This window comes from Vulpes lagopus, chromosome 3 (genome assembly GCF_018345385.1).
Source record: "Vulpes lagopus strain Blue_001 chromosome 3, ASM1834538v1, whole genome shotgun sequence".
Taxonomy (NCBI): Eukaryota; Metazoa; Chordata; class Mammalia; order Carnivora; family Canidae; genus Vulpes; species Vulpes lagopus.
In genome coordinates this window covers 28,034,719-28,062,322 of record NC_054826.1, presented here as the reverse complement: position 1 = coordinate 28,062,322, position 27,604 = coordinate 28,034,719, and the positions used below count along the sequence as shown (strand labels likewise).

Genomic DNA, 27,604 nt, shown 5'->3' with positions numbered 1-27,604 from the left:
TCCCCTCCTTTTCTCTCTCCTTTCCAATCCTTCCTTGGCTTTTTCATCTTTTTTCTTTTCTCACAATTTTCATCATTCCCCTCTTGCTTCTTTCTCTTCACTTTTTCCTTCCTATTCTCCCTTCTTTCCTCATTTTTCTCTCCCTCCAACTCTCAGATAGAAAAAAGGAAGTTCAACCAAAACTCCAACTCTACGTACTGTATCTTCATGGTCAACAAGCCCTACGCCATCACCTGCTCTGTGGTGGCCTTCTACATCCCATTTCTCCTCATGGTGCTGGCCTATTATCGCATCTACGTCACAGCAAAAGAGCATGCCCACCAAATCCAGATGTTACAACGGGCAGGAGCCCCCTCTGAAGGCAGGCCTCAGCCAGCTGACCAGCACAGCACTCATCGCATGAGGACCGAGACCAAAGCAGCCAAGACCCTGTGCATCATCATGGGTTGCTTCTGCCTCTGCTGGGCTCCATTCTTTGTCACTAATATTGTGGATCCATTCATAGACTACACTGTTCCTGGGCAGGTGTGGACCGCTTTCCTCTGGCTTGGCTACATCAACTCTGGGTTAAACCCCTTTCTGTACGCCTTCTTGAATAAGTCTTTTAGACGTGCCTTCCTCATCATCCTCTGCTGTGATGATGAGCGCTACCGAAGACCCTCCATTCTGGGCCAGACTGTCCCCTGTTCAACCACAACCATTAATGGATCCACACATGTGCTAAGGTGAGTGCTTAGGGGCTTGATAGATTTTGTGTATTTGCGTGATCGGAACGGGTACCTCTCCAGTTTTTTGTTTCCAGACAGGTTGTTCTTGAGAACCTGTGCAGTGTTTACAAAAATTAAAGAAAATTCTATTTGGTCATGAAGTAGAGTAGTGGGTAAGGCCTCAGGCCCTGGAGGAGACTGGCTTATATTCAAATCCAGTATCCACAGTTCTGTGACCTTGGGCAAGTCATTTAACCACTCCGGACTTCAATTTCATTTTTTTTTTTTAAACTTGAGATCACAGTCACAATATCTACATCACAGAGTTTTTGTGAGGATCAAATTAGCTAATGTGCATAGAGCACATAGTACAGATCCTGACACCTAGTAAGCCTTTAGTAAATATTATCTACTAATACTTATAGGTAGTGTTTTGCAGTAGTGGTTAACAGCATGGGCTTTAAGGTAAAAAGAGACTTTATTTTGACTCTTAGTGCCACTACTAACCATTTATATAATCTCTCCTGGCTTTATTTTACTCAATTGTAAAAAAAAAAAATAACATCCATCTCATAGGACTTTTGATAACTAGAGATAATGGATTCATTTAGGGCTTGACACATAGTAAGCACTCATAATACTACTAACAGTGTTATTAATATTATTAGTGGGAGCACTAGTAATAATATATGGCCTGATATCTTAGATGGCCACAAAATAATGTGATAAATGAAATAAATAGAAGGGTAAACGTGCGACAGTAATACCACGTGATAAATGATGTAATGGAGGTATGGATCATGGGGAATGGGAATTTGAGGAGGAAAGAAGCTGATCTTGGCTTAAAAAATAAGGAAAGTATTTGAGACTTGGAGGAGAAATCAAGGAAGCCATTCTAGCAAATAGAACAGCATGAGGAAAGCAATGGAATGGGAAAGAGCATGGAAAGGTCAAGTGGTTTACCCAAGGTCACCTGGGTTGATGGAGATTGGAGTAACTTTGAAGCTGGATGTTCAGTGACCAGTCATGATGCCTTTCGCTAAACCTTGAGAATTTTCTGGCCCCCTAGGCTACAGTCATTCTCAGCCATGAAAAACCATGTGTTAAATAAGTGCATTCATCCTGTAGCAAAACAAATTGTCAACCGCATTTTTTTCTTTGTCTTGAGATGCACAGGAATTTCTAAAGAGCAGTTCCTTCCCTGACACAAGCATTTAATTTTTCTGATGACTGTATTCAGCTGTCCTGGCAGCTGAAAACTGGGGAGTTTTCATTTGCATGTGTAAGAAAAGAAGAGAAAATAGGGTTTGCGGTGTAATATCAACACTTTGCCTCAGAGACTGCTCGGAAGCCTGAATTCAATTTACGGCTACTAGTGTTAGTTAAAGCCTAGTCCGGCGTTGAGATTCCACCTGGTGGAAGAGCCTCCAAGACTACCCCTGGAGGCCGGTGTTCTCTCCCGATTATGAGGCCTTGAGCAAGGGTCTTGGGAAGAATCCAACCCTAAAGTGTGTGCGCAAGAACTTCTGTTCTGGGGGGCGGGGGGGGGGGGTGGTTAAAGCTATTTCAGTTAGCATTTGCCTGTGTAATAGCTCACAGAGTCTGCTCCAGCAGTGCATTTGCTAAGTCAGTTGTTTAGAACCGGGGAGTGGGGGGTGCTTTTCCCATAGAAACAGCCACAGAAAGTGTTTGGGAGTTTCAAGGGCAGCCCAAGAGACCTATTTTACTGACATGGTATCTTATCCCTGCTGCATTTGGAAATCTCAGTGGGTGGTAAAGCAGAGATGGTAGTTTCGAGGTGGCTTGTGGATGTAGTCTCCATACTCTAGTTTTTGTATTTCTGCATGAGGTAATGGAAAGTATAGGAAGTTGGTCTGAGATACTTTCCTGCGGGAGGTGGGGAATCTTTTAAGAGCAGGGCAGCTGACACAGAGAAGACTGAAGCCTGAATCCACCACAGCGTAAGCTTTGCCAGGACAGGAATGCTGTCTGTTTTGTTCAGTGCTTCATACCAAATACCTGGTAGGTTGCCCAATGTAAAATAGGAACTTAAACTCTTGATGAATAAATAAATAAATCATATAGTTAATTCTTTAGATCAATTGTATTAGCACAAATTAAGAAAAATGTATGTGTTTCTTAAAAATCCTGTAGGACATCAACAGATTCAGAAGGATTCAAGAAATATAAAACCTAAATAATCAAAAGTAAAAATCCCCTTTTATCCTGATGATCCTACCCTTCACCTCAGAGACAATTAAAACTAGTCTAGTGATTTTTTAAATGCATTTGCAAACATTCATAAAAACATACAAATTCATAATTTTTCTCCCTTTATTTTATTTTATTATTTATTTATTTATTTGCTCATCATAATCACACTCCTTCACCCTCTTCCCCTATATCTCCCATCCCCCACCCCCACCTTCCCTCTGGTGACTATCAGTTTGTTCTCTGGAGTTAAAAGTCTGTTTCTTGGTTTATCTCTCTCTCTCTCTCTCTTTTTTCCCCTTTGCTCATTTGTTTTGTTTCTCGAATTCCAAGACATGGGCTTGGAATTTGTCTTTCGCTGAGTAACTTATTTTGCTTAGCATTATAACTCTCTAGCTCCATCCATGTTGTTATAAATGGCAAGATTTCATCCTTCTTAGTGGCTGAATAATACACTACTTCTTCTTTATCCATTCATCTATCAGTGGATATTTGGACTGCTTCCAGAGTTTGGCTATTGTAAATAATAACGTAGGAATTTCTTTATAGATCTTGGGTTCTAACCCTTTATCGGATATGTCATTTGCAAATATCTTCTCCCATTAGTAGGTTGCCTTTTCGTTCTGTTGATTATTTACTTCACAGTGCAGAAGATTTTATTTGGATGTAGTCCTAATAATTTACTTTTGCTTTTGTTTCCCTTGCCTCTGGAGACATATCTAGAAAAATGTTGCTACAGCCCATGTCAGAGAAATTACTGCTTGTGCTCCCCTGAAGGATTTTTATGGTTTTAGGTCTCACAGGTAGATCTTTCCTCCATTTTGAGTTTATTTATCTTTGACAAAGGAAGAATGACTGTACAATGGGAAGAAGACAAGGTCCTCAATAAATGGTGCTAGGAAAATTGGACAGCCACATGCAAAAGTATTAAACTAGACCACTTTCTTATTCCCTTTATTTTATATAAATGGTGTCATGTTATTTTTTTAAATATTTTATTTATTTATTCATGAGAGACACACACAGAGAGAAAGAGACGGAGAGAGAGAGAGAAAGAGAGGCAGAGACACAGGCAGAGGGAGAAGCAGGCTCAATGCAGGGAGCCTGACCTGGGACTTGATCCCTGGTCTCCAGGATCACGCCCTGGGCTGAAGGTGGTGCTAAACCACTGAGTCACCCAGGCTGTCCTAAATGGTGTCATTTATATGTACTTTTTTGCACCCTGCTTTTCATTCCTTAAGAATGTATTTTAGACATCATTGCACCTCAGAACATTTAGATCTAACTCATTCTTTTTAACTGTTCCATAATCTTCTGTACTAAAAATGCATGTTAAAATTTATTAATTTCCCATCAGCGGCTATGTAGGTGTTACCGATTTTTTGCTATATCTAACTGTATTCCTTTCAATGCCCTTGAACACATTTCTTTGTGTATGAATATTTCTTTTAGATAGCTACCCAAAGTGAAATTGCTCTATTGATATATATATATATGTGCTATTAAAAATATTAGGTTTAGCATCAGATCAGAGTACTGTAGCGATTGGCATTCTCATCAGCAGGTGTGAGAGCAGCATCTACTCCTTCCCTTTACCAACGCTATACGTTATTCATCTTTTACCATTTTGCTAATTACAGAAATGCTCTGTCACTTAATTTGCATTTTCCAGATGATTTGGTAGGTTGAGCCTCTTTTAAGTTAGTTATGGACTAGTTTAAAAGTTGTTGACATATATTTAGCCTTGAATGAACTGCATCTTCACATATTTGGTGCTTTGTGTGATAACTTTGTTGTATGTTTGTTATTAATTTCTGAATATTCTTTATTATATTCTAATTATTAATTCTTTGTTAGGTAATTTGCAAATACATTTCTTTCTCTTCTGCTTGCTTTTGAACTTTGGTTAACTTTTTTCATAAAAAAGTTTTCAAATTTTGAAAACACTATTGATTTGACCTCTTACAGGTAACCTGTCTTCCTTCTTGAAATATTTTTCACATTAATTTTCCTAAACAGTATACTTTTCTGGTTTGCCTCCTGAATCACCAGAAACTCTTTCTTATCTTTTATAGGCTCTTCCTTCTCTGTCTGGCCTCTAAATGTTAGAGTTCTTCAGAGCTTGGTTCTTCATACTCTTCTCAAATGACATTTTCACTTAATGTGATTTGACCATCGATAGCTTTAAATGCTGTCTTTGTGCCATCAATCTCTTTAATTAATGCCTCTAGATCATAGCTTTTCTTTAAGGTCCAGACCACAAAATCCAATTTGCTTCCTTGACAGTCTCACATAGGTGCCTCTTAGGAATCTCACATTTAATGTATCTTAAACAGAATTCTCTTATAAACCCCTCCCACCCACCTACTCCAAACTTCCAAGTCTTTTCTATCTCCGTAAGTGGAACTGTCATCTACCATGTTACTAAATCTGGACACTTTCTGTGATTCTCAGGGAGAACTGCCATACAGGACTGAAAACTTAAAGCTTTAAAAAAGAAGAATCAATCAGTTGATACTGACAATAGGGATTCAAGCTAAATAAATGGGAAATCCAACCAAAGGCACAAAATGCAAATCACAGAAGTGTCAGATGATGCCTGAACATCCTGCTGCATGTTTAAAATGTGGAATTTGAGGGGTACCTGGCTGGCTCAGTCAGTAGCGTATGTTACACTTGATCTCGAGATTGTGAATTTGAGCCCCATTTTGGAGTTAGAGATTACTTAAAAACTAAATTAAATTAAATTTGGAATTTGATAAGTGAAACTTCATTTTCCTTATGCTAAGCATTCATTCACAAATTTATGTCATTTTATGTTATTATAATAATAATTATGATACCTAGCGTAATTCCAGAAAAATATGCCAGTTACTGTATTTAAGAACTTTGAGTTCTGTCTCCCTTCCTGATATTTCCCAACATTTCTTTTCCCTTCCTTTATATTCCCTATCACTATTATTTATATTCCCCAAATGAATGAGAACATGATGGGCACTGAGGTGGACACTTGACGGGATGAGCACTGGGTGTTTTTCTGTATGTTGGTAAATTGAACACCAATAAAAATTAATTAAAAAAAAATTAAAAAAAAGAACTTTGAATGGATTATCGCGTTTAATTTTTACAGCATAAATAGGTTGCTATTATAATTATCATGACTTTAATGATGATAAAACCAAGGTTTAAAGAGAGTATATAAGTGGCCCAAGGTCAACAGTCTTCATGATTTCTTCAGGTTAAATGGAAGATTAAAACACTCAAAATTGAAAATTATCTCACCTTTAAAAAAAAAAAATCTTCCCTGGGAATCTATAATGTATAGAGGACTTAGTCTGCTACCCAAGAATCACACTGGAGAGAGCCAGCTCATGACAACACTCTGAAACTACAGGGCCTTTTTCTTTTAAAGTCTTTGTGAGATAATAGAATTTTACTTTTCCAGGTTGAACTAAAAACAGGCCAGTCTGCCTCAATGGTTTGGAATAGTATGCCTTCCAGTCATGGTCCTATTCTTATACTCCTTTGACTTTTGCAACATTTTATTTTGTTTGGGTTTATTTATTTATTTATTTATTTATTTATTTATTTATTTGAGAGAGAGTGTGTGTATGTATGTACAGGAGCAGCGGGAAAGGCAGAGGCAGAGGGAGAGAAAGAATCTACAAGTTGACTCCCCTCTGAGCTTGGAGCCCGACACAGGGCTCGATCCCAAGACCATGAGATCATGACCTGAACCAAAACCGAAAGTTGGCCGCTTAACTGACTGAGCTTCCCAGGTGCTTCCCCCCACCCTTTTTATTTTTATTTTTTTAAGATATTATTTATTTATTCATGAGAGACACAGAAAGAGAGAGAGGCAGAGACACAGGCAGAGGGAGAAGCAGGCTCCATGCAGGGAGCCTGACATGGGACTCAATCCCAGGACTCCAGGATCATGCCCTGGGCCAAAGGCAGGTGCTAAACTGCTGAGCCACCCAGGGATCCCCCACCCCCACCCTTTTAAAAGATCTATTTGCAACATCTTATTATTGAACACACATATGGACAACCGAAGAAGTAAAATATCCTTTTGCCAGGCAGGCTTAGTAGACTTTGGCCACCCAGATTGAACAAACTATTGTAGATATAGCAGAGATGTCTGTAGTCATGTTTGGTTTTCTGTGAGATAAGCATCTTCTTTGGAATATCCAGCTCTTGATCAAAATAGAAATGAACATACCATTTGGTGGGCTGATGAAGTAGTTTGTCTAGATATATAAGTTACATAGCCTTTTAAAAATAGTTTCCAGGGATGCCTGGATGGCTTACCGGTTGAGCATCTGCCTTCTGCTCAGGGCATGTTCCTAGAATCTGGGATCAAGCCCTGCATCAGGCTCCTTGTGAGGAGCCTGCTTCTCCCTCTGCCTATGTCTCTGCCTCTCTCTCTCTCTCTCTCTCTCTCTCTCTCAAATAAACAAATAAAATCTTTTTTAAAAAATAAATAAATAATAAAAATAGCTTCCAAACATAGATTATTGTCATATATATGTTTCTTGGGGCAGTTTTAATTTGTATGCACACATATATTAGAAGGAGGCATAATTCCAGCATGTGGGCAATGGATTCTAAGAGGTTCATCATGGGTGTGAACTGATTCTTAGCAGATTTGGAGCTAGCTTCTCTCTCCTTGTCACATCTTTTACCTGGCTCTATAGTTATTTTCCCCATCCACTAATCTATTAGTCTTATAGAAGTCACCTTTCCCACTCTAGGAAACTCCCATCAGACATATTGGCGGAGAGGGGAAGAAATAAGCTAGTGAGAAGACAGTGGCTGCATTCCCACTCAAGTCAGGAACAAGACAAGGTTGCCTTGTCACCTGGGCTGTCCCACATTGCATACATAATCCAAATGACAGGGAGGAGAAACATGAAGTATAAAAATTAGGGCAAAGAAAATTAGGGCAAAAAAAAGAGCAAAACTGAGACTATTTATAAACAATATGATTTTTTAAACCAGGAAAATCCATGATAAACCATGAAAACTAAGACATTTCACAAGGGTGTCCAGATATCTAATAACTAACCCAACATTCAGTGACTCCTACATACTAGAAATCACCAGTTAGAATGTGGATTAGGGAAAATACCATTATCCACAGAAGCAGTAACTAAAGTTACTATAAAAAAGTACAAAGTGAAAATATAATACCCATATTGAAGGGAACTTTAAAACTTTCCTAAATAAATAAATAAATAAATAAATAAATAAATAAATAAATAAAAATAAAACTTTCCTGAAGGAGAAATCAGAGATATTGCTAGGGGTTCACTGTGGATAGCAGAAGAGAGTGCTAAAAAAAATCCAAATTTTTCTTTGGAAGTTAAAATGAGTGAAAATATCAGTGAGGGTGACAAAACATGAGAGACACCTAACTCTGGGAAATGAACAAGGGGTAGTAGAAAGGGAGGTGGGCGGGAGGTTGGGGTGACTGGGTGATGGGCACTGAGGGGGGCACTTGGCAGGATGAGCTGGGTGTTATGCTAAATGTTTGCAAATTGAACTCCAATAAAAAAAAATTTAAAAAGAAATAAAATCTTATTTAAAAAAAAAAAAGTTCAGGTTTGCAGATTCTGGAACTTGATTTATTAGCTTCTGAGATTTGAGTCACAATAACTGTGTAGTGAGCACCTAATGTACCAGGCACTGTGTATGAGGTAGTATGTAGAAAGATAAATGACAGTAGGAATCTCATGGAGCTCACAGCCTGAGGAAAGAGACCCATAAGCAAATAATTACAGCACATTAGACATTGCTGGGGTTATGTACAAGGTTTAATGGGAACTGATGGGATTGCTACCTAACCAACAGTTTCCTGATCATCACTGATAAGGGTCATCCAATCTCTGCTTGAATTCCTGCAATGAGAGAATCATACTACTTTAGGAGCCTGCTCAATGGTTGGGCAACTCTAGAGTTTAGAAGGTCTTCCTTATATTGAGTTGAAACTTTCATCCCTATGACTTCTGCCTTCTGACCCTAGTTCTGCCTTGAGCAGGAGACAACCAAGCTATATCTTTCTGTATGCTATAATTTTATGTCCCCTTGAGGCTTTTCTTCATTCTTCCATTACTCTCCATGCAATATTGTTAAAGGTTTGGAGAACACAATCATGTCCCCTTATTTGTAACCTTTATTATTAGTTTTTAAAATTATTTTTTCTCTAAAATATGATCAGTAGACCACTCAGTTAAGAGTCCCCTGGGAGCTTATTAAAAACACAGATTTCTGGACCCCATTCATGGAATTGGTGTGAGTTAGAGAAAAATGGCATTTTTGCCAGGATGATTCTTATGTGAGTTAAATTTGTGAACCACAGATTCTGAGTCCAGTGGATCAGAATGGTCCAGTGTGTGCTGGCATTGATTGTGCTTCTGAATTACGACAGTCTTATCACTCTAAAAAGAGTCTCTTAAAGGGTAATAGTTTTATGTGATTTAACTAGTAAAATTCCTTTGGAAGTTGCCTCAGCTCAGCCATTTTTCAAGCCAAGTGACTCTGGCCACTTGGGAGATGAAGTGTGATAACATAGGCTGTGACCACATAGTGTGACAGGAGATAGGGACAAGCTGTACTGATGAGATTTGGAATTCATTGGGGATTTGATTCTGGAGTTCTTTGTCCATTATTCTTGGAGAAATGTCAAAGATCTTGCCAGTGCTCTTCTCTGCTGAGTCTTTAGAGCCTAGTAAAGTGCCTGGCGCATTGTGAGACCTGACAAGTAGTAAAAGAATGCTTCCGTTCCTCTTTCCTTGGTCTGGCTTCTCCTCTGTTTCACTGTCTTTATGAAGATTAGTACCAATGATCCAAGGTAGAGCAAGGATTTGAGGCACTGACAGTAACCTTAGAACAGATTTTTCTCTACATGAAATCCGCTGAGGATTCCAGTCTTGGCGTCTTGGGTAAATAATCCCTGCCCTGCCTGTCTCACTATCTCATTGTGAAAATCAAACGAAGTAATGGAGGTGAAATTGCTTTGCTAACTGCAAAGCTCCATCCTCCAGGGAGAGATAATTACGTTATGAGAACAGACTATTTATAAGTTAGGTAAATAGCTAAGATTGCATGCTTAGCAATGCAGAGATGGCACGCAGAGTTTAGCTTTGGGGATGGATTTCTCTGCTCTCAGGCCAGGCTTAGGTATAGAGAACCTGGTTCTCCAAGTTTAGACTTTGCCCAAACCTAGGACACTCACCCAGTTTCTCAGAAAACTGAGAACTTCTGCAAGCACTTCCCAAAGAACTTCCTGTCCGTCTAACTTGGCTCTTGGCTATTAGCCTCCACTACCCATCCTCAATCCCCCTGATAAACAGTTTTTTGTTACTTAAGGATCTCTAGAGCTGTGCTGTCCAATAGGGTAACCCTTAACCATATACCAGGTATTCAGTAGCCACACATTAGAAGTAGAATATTTTCATTATTGTAAAAAGTTTCATTGGACAAAACAGCTCTAGAGCCTTCTCTCTGGAATGAGGTAGTATATGTTATCTCTCAGACTTACTGTTATCAACCAAAGCTCAATAGTACATAAGTCAATTCTAATGGATGTGCTATAGAAGTCTTTGACATTTCCATGCATAAGATTAGTATGTTCTGATTTAAATTTGGAATCAATAGAGAAAGAAAATATGAGGATAGAGAAAAATTGAAAGTGAGAAGGAGGCAAAGAGAAAGAGGGTCCCACAAAAATAGTAGGAGAAAAAATTCTTCTAGGCTATTGCTTTATAAATAACAATTATAAGAATTTATCATTGTATTTATTTTTTGTTGACTTGTTTATTGTCTATCTCTTCATGCAGACTGTCAATACACAAAAGCAGGTAACATGTCTATCTTATTCCCAAAAGTTCCTTCAGGGCAGAGAACATGGTTCAATTCATAGAGTTACTAGTTAAGTGGATGGATGGTTTATCAGACTCTATTGCTCACCTGGAATGTGTATACTCAAATAAGTTTTCAGCACTTTAAAAAATATTTATTAATCCCATAACCAGAATCATTTTTTTTTTCACTGTGACATCACTTGCCAATTTTCAATGTCGACATACCAGAATTTCCCTTTTCAACATAGATTTTTCACACCATGGGTTGGAAGACTACCTGTGGATGAGACAATAATTTAAGTTTGATTTTACTTTGGATGCTTAGAGGTTTCTGCTAATGTTGGAAAGTTATTTGACATTTAAAAGCTATTTTGTGGCCTTTACCTTGAACTTTGGAGGTTACAATTGGATTCAACATTTACCTCATGGTTTTGAGCCAATGCAAGACTTAATTAATCTGGGTGAATCAAAGATGGATGAGGATGACCTTGCCTTATGTCCCTCAGCCTCCTTCTGGGCTGGTGACATAATTTGCAGGCCCAACACAGAAAGCAAATGCAGGGCCCCTTGGTTAAAGGGTAGGTAAAAACTTCCATCAGAAGTGTTAATGTATAAAGCCTTTTTCTTTCATCTGCAGTTTTTCTCTCAACTTGTCGTGGTGTATTTTCTTTGCTATCCTCCAGGAGAAAAATGAAACATAATTTTAATTATTAGCAGAAACTTACCATTCATCTTTATATTTTGCAATGCCAGTGTTCAATGCAAATGAGAGCATTCTGCTAATACGGGATTACCGAAGTGACACAAATCACACAAATCGTATTTTGCAATTCAAGCATGCTTTTGTATTTTGTTTTTTACCAGTGTACAAAACCAATGCAACTATTTTTACTTCACCTCTTGATAACACACACATTCTAGTAACACTGCTTCCTTCCGCTTACTGATTAGTGAGGAAGTGCTGAAAGGGAAAGGAGCCATGGTTGGCCATATCTTATCCTTTCTTTCTGTATTGGTGTTTTCAGCAGAAGTGGTTGGCTAATAATCCAGGGGAGCAACCTGAGTGAGAAAAGAGGGTTGCAGGGGAGCAACCTGAGTGAGAAAAGAGCAACCTGAGTGAGAAAAGAGAAAATAGGGTTGTTTTTTTGGTTTTTTTTTTTTTTTTTGAGATTTTATTTATTCATTAAGGACACAGAGAGAGAGAGGCAGAGACACAGGCAGAGGAAGAAGCAGGCTCCATGCAGGGAGCCCAATTCAGGACTCGATCCCAGGATCCTGGGGCCACGACCTGAGTCGAAGGCAGATGCTCAACCACTGAGCCAACCAGGTGTCCTGATAATAGGGGTTTTTGGTCGTTCCTCCTTCTTAGCACAGCAGTGTCTTTGTTCTGCTTTTGACAAGTTTGTGTCCAGTAGAAACCATGGCCTCTGAGGGCTGTCTTCATTCCCCATGACTCAGTCATAGATGTGTTGATAAGCATGAGCACAGGATTCTGGTGGACTCACAATCTGTGGGAATTCAATAAGGCTCAGTGGTAAACACATTGTAGAAGTTGCTGAGAGACCATGGAAAAAGGGAAAATGCTTTCTATATATGTGTTCACCTTGTATTTGCTTGAAGTGTTACTAAAGGGATGCCCAGGTGGCTCAGCAGTTGAGCATCTGCCTTCAGCTCAGGGCGTGATCCTCAGGGTCCTGGCATCAAGTCCTGCACTGGGCTCCCAGCGAGGAGCCTCCTTCTCTCTCTGCCTATGTCTCTGCCTTTCTCTGTGTGTCTCTCAGTAATAAATAAATAAAATCTTAAAAACAAAAAAAGAATTTCAAGATAGTGATGAGCATTGAACCAAGATCTGGGTTTCTGTCTGTCTGCACTGGTCACAGGACCACGAAGCTGGCCTATCCCCAGTCCTTCCCAGTCACCACCTAAAGCAGCCTCTCAGGAAACATCGTTCTTGCTGAGATCACACCAGCAACTCGGGCAGAATAATAACATCAGGAGAACTCCCATTGCCTTAAGTCTAGTAATCAAGTGGTGTAAGCTGCCCCCGGGATGCCCCCTCCTGGGTCAAAGTGCTGAGACAAAGCATAATTCCCTCCACTGAAACATTATTCAAGGAAGAGTTCCCACCTGTGACTCAGAGGAAGGTGAACTTTGGTACAGAACCAAAAGCATAAAGGCTGAAGTGCTGGCGTTTGACACACCTGGCTTTTAGTCCTGAGACTTGTCGTTTACTGTTGATAGAACCTTTCACACGTAACCCAGACATTTCTGGGTCCCAGTTCCTTCGTCTGTAAAGTGGGAATACTATTAGAACCCATCCCCTAGGGCTTTTGTTAAGGTGAAATATGATAATATATGTGCAGAGCTCAGTCCAGCTCTTGTTACATAGAAGGCGTTCAATGAACGGAAGCTGGTACGATTGCTGTTATTATAATTGTATATATAACATCATTCATAGCTTGGTTAAACAAACTTCTCCAGTTATTTTCTCAGCTTCCTGATAAGCATTTCTTGAGAAATGAGTCAATAGAAATCTCTGTGTTCTAAACACTGCCCTCGAATAAGGAATGCAGAGCTCCCTCTGCGAGAAGAAAAACCAGAGATGAATTAAATTAAATTAATCACGCTGTTTATAAATAATTGTCCAAGCAACATGAGACAAGATTTGTTTCCTGGGTACATTGTGCCCTGTGCTGAACAGTTGGGGCTGTTATTTTGAATATGCCTCCTGGCTTTCGAATTACCTGTAGGCATTTCTTTGACCCAAACTAAAACACGCTAACCATGTCGAACAAGTTGGGTACATTCTGTGTGTATTTGTTTTGCCTCCTTTGCTCTGCATGTGCACTTGTTGCTAGGGTGTTAGGGTTCTGTGTACCAGCCCTCTGGGATTGGTGCCCACAACAAAGGGAGCATGCATGCCACTCTGCAGGCCAGACAGACTCCCAAACTGCACCCAGCTCCAGAGGTGCCTCAGGTGGTCCGGGGTCGTGAATGGGAGGCAGTGTGTGTGCTGTTCTGGCCCTTGACCCTGTATCACACTAGAGTCACTTCTGAGCTTTTGCCAGCGGAGCCTAGGTTCCACTTGTAGATATTCTTTTTTTTTTTTAAGATTTTTATTTATTTATTCATGAGAGACACAGAGAGAGAGAGAGAGAGGCAGAGACACAGGCAGAGGGAGAAGCAGGCTCCATGCAGGGAGCCGGATGCAGGACTCAGTCCCGGGACTCCAGAATCATACACTGAGCCAAAGCAGACACTCAACTGCTGAGCCACCCAGGCGTCCCTCACTTGTAGAGATTCTATTTAATGGGGCCACATGAAGACCAGAAAGGCATGTTTTAGGGGCTTTGATGTACAGCAGTATTGAGAATGGTTAGTATAGTGGAAAGAGCAGGAAGCCTATGTTGATCACTGAGCAGTCAACATTTTTCAGCATCAATAAAACAGGGAAGTTGTGGATAAGTGTGGGTGTGGGTATAGCCCATTAGTTCTCAACGAGGCACAGTTTTATATACCAGGGGGATATTTGACAATGTCTGAAAGCATTTTTGGTTCTACAATTGATGAGTGCTACAGTCATCCAGTAGATATAGGCCAGGGTTGCTTCTAAGCATCCAACAATGCATGGGCAGCCCCCATCCCCCACCCCAACAAAGAATTGTCTGGCCCCAAATTTCAAAATAGTGTTAAGGTGGAGAAACCCTGCTTTAAGCGAATCTTCTGGGCTTTGCAACATAGAATCTCCTTACCACTGTCAGGGGACAGCAAGAGGAGTCTTTTTTCGGTGCCAGGAGGTATGGGTGTGCTTTTACCTGCCCACTTCAGCACAACCCCTGCACCATGTGGCTCCTCTTAATTCACATCCATTACCAAGACAAGACAGGTTTAAAAAAAAAAAAAAGCCCATTGTTTTGTTTATAGAAGACAATTGATGTTATTTCTGGGAAGAAGGGCCCTGAATTTCTGAGGTTAGCGTGTGGCAGTCACCTTGCAGCTAAGCCCTTTCCAGCAGACAGGCTCTCTATGAGCTTGTTCTCTTACAACATGTACTTGGCAGGGACACAGCCCTCCCGATTTAGTCAGAGCAGCTGTTCAGGAAGGAATCGCCTCCAGAGCACACGAGATCCACCAGAAAACCATACTCCTTGTCAACGTGTGTTTGGGCCTTAGTGTAAGGCTGCAGGTCCCTGGCCCACAGAGGTGGTAAAACTCCATCTTATACTAGATGTCGACAAACCAGTGTGTCCAGAAGAGGGCAAAACCCATGATGTTCCTTGCAGAACTAATGACCTGCGAGGAACAATGTCAGGAACAAGGGATGCTAAGCTAAGAGCATAAAGATTCAGGTCATAAGCATTGCTTTTATTTATCTAAGAACTGTCCCAGGAAAAAGAGATTTGGCATGTTCTGCAAGGTCCCAGGGGAAAGCAGTAGGGATGAAAGATTGAAGTTTTAAGAGTATGCATTTCAGCACGGAATGGAATGGACTGCCTTACTAGGATGTTCCTAATACGGAGAATAAGTAGAATAAAATAGAAGGAGAAAATTGGATGACCTCCCAGTGACGAAGCGGTGATGGATATTGGTCACTGAAAGCTTTGGCTGAATTAGCATGGCTGAGCAAGCAGTGGGATGTCTAAGGAGACACCCTCAGACCCCTCCTTTGTAGTTGTGTGAGTTACAGAATCACAAGGAGTCCTCCCGCCGTGCAGTTAAACTCAAGAATGAGCAAAACCTACTTCAACCAGCATAATATCTCATTTGGTTGAAGCTGGAGACCTTCTGGAAGGATTGCCAGTGGGTAGAAATGTGCCAGAGGTAATATTGTTAATTTCAGGGGCTGTTTTGTTTTGGTTTATGATTCCTCTGGCTGTCTCTGGATGGTAGGAAATTTAGACGTAACTAAGGAAGGAAATTCATCCCCAGGCTCTCTAGATGCTCAGTGCTTACTTACATAGCTGATTTGATGCCTGAGATTCCATTTGAGGAAAATACTGTCGTATCTACCCATCAGGATAATTTTCTATTGTTTGAGCCTTTAATATGAACACAATTACTATTTAAATATGTTCATAGAGAAGGGCCCCGAGGTTGGGTTTCAAGAGACATCCCCCTCAGTCTGATCTTTATATTCTTCCTTTTTTACATAGAGATGTCAGGACCAGGACTTTAGGCTCTGGAAATAACAAGGCAGGATCCCAAGCTAGCAGGAACCAGAGTACCAGTAGAGCAGTTTAGTGTTATGGCTAAAAGCATAGGACCTGGTATTTGATGGACCTCAGTTTGACTTCAGGTCCTGCCACCTTGAAGCTGTGTGACCCTGGGCAAGTTACTTGACCTCTCTGCTTCAGTTTCTTCCTGTGCAAAATGGTTCTTGCCTCATAAGACTGTTATGAGGTTTGTGTAAGATCCTGTACACATGGATCCTGGAATACATAAATTATTGATAAACTGTGTCCTCAATATCATAATCATCTTTCCAGGCAAAAAGTCAGGAAGACAGGTTCATAGAACAAGGTTCCTACTGCTGGAAGACTGGTTCACTGTCAGAATGGGTGGTGAAGGGAAATGGTTTGGTGCCCAAGTCACCATAATATCCTCCTGATAAGGGGCAGGATAGTTGCTGAGCAATAGGTTCAGAAGTACTTTGCCTGTAAGGACAGGGGAAGTGTGGAGAAAGGAGGCATGCAGAAAGTTCTAGCTGCTGCTCTACTAGAAATGTGATGAAATCGTCTTCAAGCCCTGAGTGAGGAAACCCAGCGAAAGGCTTCTGGTTATAGAAACAAACAATTGTGTGCACTCTGGGTTATATTCAAGCAAAGAGCCAGGGACCTACTTTTCTCAAAAAGATTTCTGAATGTCTTTTCTTGTTTCTGTGCATATTTCAGGTTATTTTTAACAAGATTCTTAGAAACATTTCGCAGTTAGAATTGTTCTTGGAGAGCCTTTTATTCTCTAAGAAATTAGTGAATCTATATTTTGATAAACCTGACAAACAAATATATTTGGTGTCTGCTCCTGTTCCTTTATTCTTTGCAGACTTTTATTTCCTTTGCTGGCTGGTGTAGTGTAATTTGTTCCTCTCTTTGTGAATTAGCATTGCCTGCTTTGAGTTTCTGGCTTTGGGGAAAGGAGTATACATGTGTGTGTATCCATGTGTATGTGTGCATATGTGGATACATACATATGGTAGCCATGTATAATAATTAGATGCTTCAGGAATAATTTGGTTTCCTGGTCCAGACATTCCCCCCTCCCCCATTCCTCCTCCTTCCTCCCCCTCCCTTCTTCTCCTCCTTCTATATCATCATCATTGCAACACCTACCATTTACTGACCACTGCTTTATATGTCGGGTATTGAACTAAGTGTATTACATGTGCCATCTTATTGAATCTTTAATATACTCTATGGAGCAGGTATTATTATTATTATTCTCATTTTACTGATGAAGAAACTGAGACTCAGAGAGATTAATTTGGCCAGTGTCTTACAGCTGGTGAGGGTTGGGACCAGGGTTCTCACACATGTTCATCTGATTTCAAAGTCTTTGCTGTAAACCACTAAGCTATGCTTCTTGCTAGTTAACTGCAAACTCTGAAAAAATATAGAACTTTTGGCTCTTAGACACGAGAAAGGCTTCAGAAGTGATATTCCAGCCAGGGCAGTGATCTCTCGTATAACTTTTCTGATAGCTGTCTATCTCCCCTCCTGAGGAGAGGCAGCTCATTATTATCCAAAGCAAGACATTCTATTGTTTGAACAGTCCTAATTATTGCAGATTTTGGTCAAATTTTACTTGTCTATATCATAGCATTGTAAAAACTTAGAGTTTTATAGCTGGAAGTGATAACCGAGCTTGAGTAGTCCAGCAGTTTTGAAACACATTTTTTTTCAGGTGTGGAAATCTTTTGTTCAAATGGAATCTGAAAAATCTTAAAAATGAAATTTTATCACTGCTTTGATCAAGACAGATGCTCATATGGGCATGTGCATGTAAATGGCCTACAACCCCCTTCCTCCAGGGTCTTCTATGGCCACTCCATGGGGTTGTATGTTAGTCTTATGAAGAGAATAACCTGAAGTAGACTGATGAACCCAGTATTTTACAGATAAGAAAATTGAGGTTCAAAGACTTAAGATGTTTGCTTAAGAGAAAGCTGCTATATCTGGAGAACTAAGATCTGAATCTGAGTCTCAGAACTCTTAGCCCATTCTCACTTATTCATACACATATTGCCTTTTTTTTTTTTTTTTTTTTACATTTCTAATGTGGACCTGGCACTGTTTTTTCCATATTCTATGGGAGAGGCCTAGACAGGCAAGATCTTTGCCATTAAGGAGCTCACAGTCGAGATTTTACCATTCCATTTCTTTTTTGATGGCTTGAGCCCTTGGAAACCACACACACGCACATGCACACACACACACGCACACGCACACACACGCACACACAATCTGACTATCTTGGGCAATGTCCCCTGCATTCAGTCCAGTTTGTCAATTATTTTCCAAAAGAATGGGCTCTAGAATTCAACTCAAAGCTATGCACACATTTGATAATTTTAGGGTGACCTTTTCTTGACAGTATTGCATATTATAATTTATTTGTTCTTTCTTTGATTTTCTTTTGAGACTATCTGTAAACTATAAACATGGAGAGATGATCTATTTCATGTGCATCATTCAAGAGAATGGAAAGGCCATTCAGGCAAGTAGGATTTTAAACTGTGAATGTCAGCCAGTTTGAGTTGTAATAGAACAACTTTGAGCCACATAGTGGGATTGGCAGTGGACGAGGAGTGACGGGCATATAAAGCTTTTCTTGACTGATCAAGTCTGTTGTCCAGCTCATTTCCCTCAATTCTTTCCCGACCTAACTCTCTGTGCAGTGTGCATGCAGGACTGATCAGTCTTCCCCCAAATAAATAGTGAGTTCTCCTAGTCTGGATTGTTTCTACTGCCCTAAATGCTCTTTCTCGATTTCCTGCCTGGCATAAGCCTACTCATCCTTTAAGGCAGGGCTCCAACATGAGTTCTCTAAACTTCCCTGATCCCTGCGCCCTCAGTCTCTGAGCAATAACCAATCACTTCCCCCTTTGGGCTCCCTTACCACCTGCCTCTCCTTCTCTTGGAAGCTTAGTTCATCACAAAGGATCTTAGGTACTCTAATGCACCTGAGCATCTCTCCTCCCTTGGGCAGCTTGCCAAGAGTGGATCATTTTCTTACCTGCAGTGGCTGGGAGCAAGGGTCCCTGTCCAGTGAAGATGCACTGGAGGTGCGTGCTGGTGTAGTGAGACACTCATTGGATTGCCCGATTGGGACCCTGGCTCTACTTGGAACACATGTTTGACTTAGAACAAGTTACTAGGACTTCATGCCACTCAACCAGAACCTGCAAATAATAAAACCTAGGTCAAAGGATTGTTGTGAAAATTATATCAGGTGATTCTATCGTTTGTTTAGCACAATAAATGGCACATAATAAGTATTGGCTGTTTTTCTTATGGGTCCGTACTTTTAAGGCATTTTCTTCTAGATATTTTTAGATCCAGTCATATTGAAACAGTTGAGCTGAAAAAGCAGGTGATCAGCCTCATTCCCCAAAGACTCAAAGTTCCAATCCTTTTATTTGTCATTGAGAAATGTGGTAGACAATGGAGGGGAAAAATCTCACCAGGAGAATGGTTTGACCTTAGTTATATGTGTATATTGAGAAGTAGGGTAAGAAGTGCATTAGGATTGGAACAAGCCATGCCCACTGAGTTGATCTTGAACTTTGGCATATTGAAACATGGACATGTCTGAAGTTGGTGGCAGAATTAAAACTGCTTTGGGAATACATTTGTCCAGGGGCCAAAGGTAGGCATTTCAAACTGTGCGAACTCAGCTGGTTGGGTCTTTTCTACCAGTAGCACAAAATAGCAAGAAGAGTGCTGGCCTGTGATTTTAGAGCTTCCACCCTGTGGGTGTATTGCATTATGCCTTTGCTAAGACTCTGTGTTTTCTGCAATTCAGTTTTCTCATCTGTCTGATAGGAACTTTTGTCACTTGCCTACCACGTTCACAACTCCTGACATATCAGCATTCTACCCATACTATTATTTATTTAGTATTTACCTTTATTTATTTTTTTTACTATTTACCTTTAAATCCATTTTAATATTTACTATTTACCTTTAAATACATTTTTTTAAATGCTGCATTTTTTTTTCAGTAGACAGGATAGGGAAAGCAAGGCTTTAATTTTTATTTATTTATTTTTTAAGGCAGGAAAGGGCAAGGTGAGGGGGAGAGAGAGAATCTCAAGCAGGCTCCACACCCAGTGTGAAGCCCAATGTGGGGCTCCATCTCACTACCCCAAGATTGGATCTGAACTGAAATCAGGAGTCAGACACTTATTCGACCAAGCCACCCAGGTGCCCCTAATACATTTTTAATCTAAATAAGTGTATTTGTAAAAACAAACAAACATATCATAACCTTGAATGCAAAATCATATAGAGTAGATTACTTTAAATATAAATGCAATGAAAACAAATTATTATTTGTATATATTATTATTACTAAAATTTAACTTGATCCCATTGCTTGTCAAAGGCTCTGATTCTAAGGCCTGCTCTCCACTTGTTAGGTATTAGAAACTTGCTAATGCCAGAGTGGGGGGCAACTAAGTCTTTTCTTTAAAATAAGCACAATGAAAAAAAAATAAGCAGAGTGAGTGGAAGAAGTATCAGATACCCTTATTGTGATTCAAATTATTTAATGCTGTGCCCGTTGTTTGACATATCACCTGTGGAACACATCCTGCATTTGGGAAATACTGGATCTTCCAGAGTCCATATTCTATTCTGGTTGATAGTGAATGTAAAAACAAATGAAGAAATTGACCTAGGGCATTGCCTTTTGAGTGATTGAACTTACTCGTAAATTAATACAAGTCTACATGCTCACTGTTTATAGACAATTCCATTAATTTTTGTCAGCGAATTACAGCCAAGCATTCTATGTTTTCATCACATAAAGAACACCTACAAAAATTGCTTTGTGTATCTCTTTACATTTTTAAATTCTCATATTTATGATTCATCATTACATCTTATTTCATCATCAGTGTCACAAAAACCAATAACCATTCCCTCGTTCACTCTGCTAAAATACACTGTTTGTGTGCATTTCAGTGCTTCTACTCTGATCCCTTGTGGAGCATCATTGAGTGCTTCATCTTGTAGCTCTGGCTCTTCCCACTCACCTGTACTTCCTCTTTGCAGCCCTGTTAAGTCTCTGGCCTAAAGTGCTGCCTCGGGTGTGAGTGTAATAACTGGATATACACTTGCTAGAAGAATCTTATACTCCTATGAGCACAGGAGTTACTAGAGAGCATTTTTTAAAAATGCAAGTGTCGAGGCACCTGGGTGGCTCAGTCGGTTGAACGTCTATCTGCCTTTGGTTCAGGTCATGATCCCAGGTCCTGGGATTCAGCCCCACATTGAGGGTCTCTGTTCATCAGGGAGCCTGCTTGTCCCTCTCCCTCTGCCCCTTCCCCCCACTCATGCTATTGCTCTCTGTCAAATACATAAATAAAATATCTTTTTAAAAATGCAGATGTATGCTGCCCCACCTGACCCCTGCCCTCTTACCCCTACTGACAGAGAGGTCAGATGTGGATCCTGGGAATCTGAATTTATTGTTAAGTTCCCAAGATAATTCTGGCACACATAACCTCTAGACCACTTTGTGAATGATAACTTAGCTAGTGGTTTTTCTCCTTTTGCCCTGTTCCTCCTCTTTCCCTCTTCCTTCTCCTCACCCTTCTTCTTCTGGAACATAGGTAATTATAAGTCTATTTCATGAAGTGTTAATATTACACTTCACCACAAAACTCTTCCCTGGGACTTCTACATTCCCCAGTGGACAGCATTCCTGGTTTGGGAGGCAGAGTGCCTGATTCATCGCACTGGCCCCACCATCCGCATCAATCAATCTATGCCCCTACATTGACCTTCTTTCTCTTCTGAAATTGAAATAATATTCTGTGCCCTCCTTCCTTATGGAGGAATCTTAATCCTTAAGATCTAATCTTTAAGATTAAACATGGAAAAAGATACAAAAATACTTTGTAAATTGTAGAAGATTCTACTAAAACAGTTAAAACAAGAAACTGTACTTGAAAAAGTCATGTGTTGAAATGTCGGAGGTTCTTTCTCAATGATGTTTTGCATCAGGGATTTTGAGCGGCTCTGCCAATGTTTCTGCTCAAGCATATGTTTGAGAAGAGACAGTTGTGGTCTCACTGCATTTTAAGTGGTGGCATCTCAGCTACCCTATCCTATCCTACCCAGATCCCTTTAACAGCTTTGCAATGTAATTTCACAGATTCAGAAATTGAGGTCTTTCAGATTCTTTAATACGAATCCAAAAACTACCCTCTCTGTGTTTGCAGCAAAACCTCTTCCCTCCCTACAGAATATAAAGTATCAGATACTAACAATAGAATATTAAAAGCCAAATTCAAGCAATTACCCACAGCTTTGGAGAACAGTCCCACACACAGCTGGTGCCCAATCAGAAGGTCTGTATCTGTCACCCACCATCTCTGCTACTCCTAGAATCAGAATGTCAGGGCTGCAGAGCATCTTCTAGATAATCCTCCTCCTCCCCATTTAGCAAGTGGGGAAAGTGAGGCACACGGAAGAGAGTGAGTCATCAGAGGTTCCTGTGGATGAAAGCCAACATGGTGTTCTTTGCCGGGTCCCTGTGTTCTGGTTGCTATACCCTGCATGTTCACGTAGCCTGAATAGGAGTGGCGCAGACCTCCAATGGTGATTCTGTGGCCACCTCTATCTTTATTTGACACTCTGGCAGCATTGTATGAGAGAGCCAATGTAGCCTTTGGAAACACTCCTCAAAGAGCCTCCTTCACTCTCCCCACCTGCTCTGGAGCCTTCGCGTACCCCACTCGGTGGCTCTCACCAGCCCTCACCATCCTGCCTTGTTGCCCATCTTCTGTCCTCATTCTTTACTGTGTTTATTCACTCAACCTCTCTCTTTGACTATGTCCTCTGGACTTTTCTCCTGCCTCTTTGCGGGGCTTTTTTCCTTTCCATCTTCATCTCCCCAGTTTCGCATCACAGAAAATATATGTGCCACTTGGCAAAGATTCTCTTTTAGTGAGTTTGAGAGGGAGGAGGGGTTCGCATCTTCATGAATATCCCAGTCACAATGTGCTTCAGTAAAAGGAGGAGCCACATCACCCTGCAGGCTTCCCACAGGTGGAATAGACGTGAACCTCGGCACATACCTCTTTTACCTTGGAATGTGTCGCAGTGGGACAAGGAAATGCTAGAGACCTAGCACCACCTGAACACAGGGCTTAGCTGTGGCAGTTCTCAAGACAATGAGTGACGATATGTCAGGACAGTTAAAAGCACAGACTTTGGTATCAAAATTGACCTAAATGTAAGATCTGATCCTACTATTTTTCAGCTGACTAAATCAGGGTAAATTATTTAACCTTTGTGAAATTCAGTTTCCTTGTCTGTTAAATGGATGTAAAAGTCACAGTTAAGGCATATAACATAACTTCATGTGTGGCCTGTTTTTATTATTGATAATAATGGTAATAATAAGTATTATAATAATAAAGGGAATTTGGCCAATGGGAAATTAGAACCCCTTCCTTCCTATTCATTATTTTTTTCTTTTAATAGATATTTTCAATGATTGAGACATAAAAAATGGAGGGACGTATGTAAAGACTTGAGGCTGCGTCTTGAGTTATCTAGAAAGCTTATACTTGAAAATAGCATGGAAGAAGGGATCTATAGCCAAAGATGAATCAAAAGCTATGTTCAGAGCAAGTAGCAAACTCAGAAATAGTTAGATCTCGATATTTAGGTAAGAAATCTTGCATATTCTATTGCAATAAGAATAGTCTTCCAACCGGAAAGATGAGACTATTATAGGGAGAAGGTTGCTGTCCAAGATTCATGAAAAGCATTTAACTGTCTCTGAGCCAAGGTGTATTACCTCTCAGAGGATTAAAGGAACTGGTTGATAAGATCTCTGGCACTCTTTCGAGGGCAGGGGAAGTGAGGGCAGGCTGGAGACCAGTAAATATTACCCCAGTTCTTAAAAAAGACTAAAGCTCGATTCCAGAAACTGTAGACTCATAGCTTGAAATAGGCCTTACCAAAATTCTAAGACAGCTATTACACAAATGATTTGTGAGCAAGAGTCAATATTGTTTCATTAAAAAACAATTCATGCCAACTAATTTCATTATCAGGATAGATTTATTGCATGGCAGAAACATTTCAGCAAAGCACTGGATAAAGCCTTCCACGGGTGGGTTTATTCTCAGGCACACTGAATGGTAGCTGTTTGCTGGGAAGGCAGTCTGCTTTAGCTCTGTCCTAATCTCTGTTGATTAGGTTTTGTTGTGGTTGTTATTGTTTGTTTTGCTTGTTTTTATCTTGACTGAAGATTGAGAACCTAAGCAGGCAGATGACACTAAGTCGAAAGAACTAGGTAGCAATAAATTATCTGATCTGTGTGCTTATGAAACCCTTGAAGTCTAGTTTGAATGGGTGCTAAGTAATCCTATCTGGGATGTAGCAGTTGTTACGATTTAGAATGATCTCAATTAACTAAAATGATACCAAACCTATAAAATGAAATTTCTGTGAGACTAATGTAATGGCTTGTATTTTGGCATAAGTAAATAAAATAAAATAGGCTGCACCAATGTAATAAAGAGCCACAGGAATTGACAGCTGTTTGTGTCAAAGATACAAATTGGCAACAAACAAACTCCTGTAAGCCAATATTGCCATTGTCAGGAATGAATTTAGTGTTGACCATATTCATAGAAGTAAACCGAATTGATGATGAAATGTGCATGATACATACAAGTCAGGCTTATCGGGTAGATTTGTGCTCTTTCCAGGCTCTGTGTTACAAGAGATAATCACAATAAGATTGTTTTCAGAGGACAGTGATCATTATGGGCAATAATCCGGAAACCATAATATATAATGAACTAGTAAAGAAAATGGGAACGTGTAGCCTGGAGAAGAGAAAACTTGGAAGTTATAATTAGCAGAGAGAAGAATTTTGAGTGGGCCCAGAGGGCACAGTTGTTCCACTGGGTTGAAATGATAGGAAGGCGGATTTGGGCTGAACGTTAATAAGTTCTTTTTCTAACTGAAGTTGCTCAAAAATAATAAAGGCCTGGAGGGTCACTGGAGACTCCCAAGTAGGGTCTAAAGGACCACCCGGCTGCATGGCACGAGGGGCTCTTGTGCACTGGGTGGGCCCTTTGCAGAGATCTTCGAGGCCATCCATTCCAATGCTAAGGTGCTATGATCTCCCCTCTCCAGGGATGCGGTGGAGTGTGGTGGCCAATGGGAGAGTCACTGCCACCCTCCAGCAACTTCTTCCTTGGTGGCTGCTCACCCCAGTGACCCTTAGGCCCTGGGGCAGTGACTCCGAAGACAGCCATCCCTCCGAAAGAGGGCAGGTTGTAAGCTGCCGCTTGAGTGGGACTGCTCCTGCCCTTCTCTCCATCCCGCCTCGCACCTGGCAGCCTGTGCCCCCCATCCCCGGGGAGTGTCTCCGGGGCTCCGGCAGGTGGCGCTGGAGGGCATCAGGGGACAGGCCACCTCCTGGTTCCCTGGCGTTCCTCCTCCTGCACTCCCTTCCCCTGCGCAGGGAGAGTTTTCCAACCCCACCCCCACCCCTGCACTCCCCGTTCCTGGCATCTCGCCCTTGTCTCACGCTCTCTGTTGTCCCCAATACGTCCCCTTACTGTTCCTGGTCTGTCTGTGTCATGTTCCAAACACGATCGCTCGCTGTGTCCTATCTCAGTCCTAGATGTCTCCAAACACGCCTCCTTCGCTGTGTCTGCTCACAGACGTTGTCAAATACATCCTCGGGGCGCCTGTCGTGGTCAGAGCCATGTTCCAGAAGCTCGCATTTCTTGCTTGTTCATGGCTGTCACAGTCCTGTCCAGACCGCTCACTGTCTCGTCTCTGTCCTGTTCTGGGCCAGACGTTAACGCGCTTGCTCCCCGGGGTCTGGGTCCAAACCTGTGTCCTCCCGGGCAGCCCCCGTGTCAGGTGCACACCTCCACTCACTCTTCCTTAAAGGCCGGTGTCAGCCCTCTTCAGGACGTGCCCCATTTCTTTACCTTGGAAGACACGGGAGCAGAGATCCAGCAGAGGGGGACAGTCTCCGCGGCACCCCCGGAGCGCGGCCCAGACAGCTGCTCAGTGCCCGTGCCCGGGCCCTGCTGCTCTGAGATGCTGGCTTCCCTCTTGGACTAGAACCTGGCGTCTTCCTCTCAAGAGCCTTGGGCAGGGCCAACAGTATCGTCGTGCTTATTAAAGACTCTGCAGTCTTGCCCTGGAGCTTGCGGAGCAGCCCGTGGTAGCAGCTTAAAAGCCTTGAGTCTGACCTTGTTGCTTCCAAAGGAGAGAAGTGCTGGCAGCTCCCGCAGTGGAGACATGACCCACCTGCAGCCCACCTGCAGCCCGCAGGTGGAGGAGGGCGGAGCTGAGCAGTGCTGGGGCGCTTGACTTGAAGTCAGGGACCCCAACTGCAGCCCTGGCTCTGCCCCCTAACATGCCGTGAGATGTTGGCCCATGCCCTTCCGTTCCTGGACCTCACTTTCTACGTCCATGAACTGACGTTTAGACTCAGGGATCTCCAAGATCCCTCTCCATTTCTGGGACCACAGGATGCTGCTACATCCCTCAGCTACCTCGAAAAGCCGTGGCTTGCCTGCCTTTTGACTTTGTTTCCAAGGAACTACCCTCCTCACTTGGGCCTTCTGGACTCTTGATCTTGCCAACGTGGCCCTCCAGATGAACCCGGATGTCTTTTCTTCAAAGCTGAGTCTTTGGCTCTTACCAACTGCCCCAGAGTAAAGGTCACAGGGAAGTAAACACTGCCGTGTCCCAGAGCCATGGGAGGTGTTAACAGTGATCTTGGCTGTGATTTGATAGCATCTCAGGACTTTATCATTCTCAGTATTCCTGCTGCTTAAGAGATGTCAGTTATCATTTCCACTGACATTGACTTTAGTTCTGGAAGTGAACCGGACAGGAAAGAGACTGGAATAAAGAAGAAAAGATTGCCCCCAAACCATCTAAATGCCAAAAAAAAATCTCTGCCCTTTGAAGGCTTAATCTCTTATTGGGGAGAAAGTCATGCCTTAGGGAAGGGAAAAAACCTCTAAAGAGAAATGTTACTTAGTACTCCTGAATGCTGTTGAGAAATATTGCACCACACAGAATGTTCCGTGTCTAGGCTGGAACTCTCAGTGATCAGTGGAAATCACGTTGAACTGGGGATTTAGTCTCATCCAGGATGAAGACAGTTTATGTAAGTCCTAACTGGCACCTTGACTCTGGCTGGGCCAATCTCCTTTGCTTTTTCAAGTCCCTGTTCTCTGCCCACCACATTCCTGCTTAGGGGGCGACCACCATCTTGAGGATGGTCCTTAATACAAAGGGGGGAGCAGCAAGGTTCTGGGTCCCAAGGCCCTGAACCTGGCGATGACACCCAAACTCTCTGCTCTGCGTTACATGCTGCCCATTGCCTCTGTGAGCACGAGGGCACGATGGATGTGATAGAGAAGCACCGTGGGCAATGATTCATTGTTGACTGACTGTGTGACCCTCAACCTCTCTGGCCTCTGAAAGAATCCCTCTTGCCAACTTCGCAAAGTTGTTGTGGAGATAAAGAAGATAATTTTTGTGAAAACATTCTGTAAATCATAAAATGCCATTTTCTATGCTTATTATTACTTTGGAT

The 27,604-nt window shown here is 41.5% G+C and overlaps 1 protein-coding gene across 5 annotated transcripts in view; it reads left to right on the top strand.

The window, feature by feature from the left end:
• HTR4 (5-hydroxytryptamine receptor 4) overlaps window positions 1-27,604 on the top strand; it is a 174,560-nt gene that overhangs the window by 114,735 nt on the left and 32,221 nt on the right. For 2 of the 5 annotated variants that reach the window (XM_041746848.1, XM_041746846.1), the window contains 2 exons: window positions 157-725; window positions 25,168-26,666. In XM_041746848.1, coding sequence (XP_041602782.1) covers window positions 157-725; window positions 25,168-25,258 — 660 coding nt within the window. In that variant the 3' untranslated portion in view covers window positions 25,259-26,666. Of the gene's footprint in view, window positions 1-156; window positions 726-5,372; window positions 5,687-25,167; window positions 26,667-27,604 lie in introns of those variants that run through there. The other 3 variants (XM_041746849.1, XM_041746847.1, XM_041746850.1) reach the window with 2 other exon arrangements.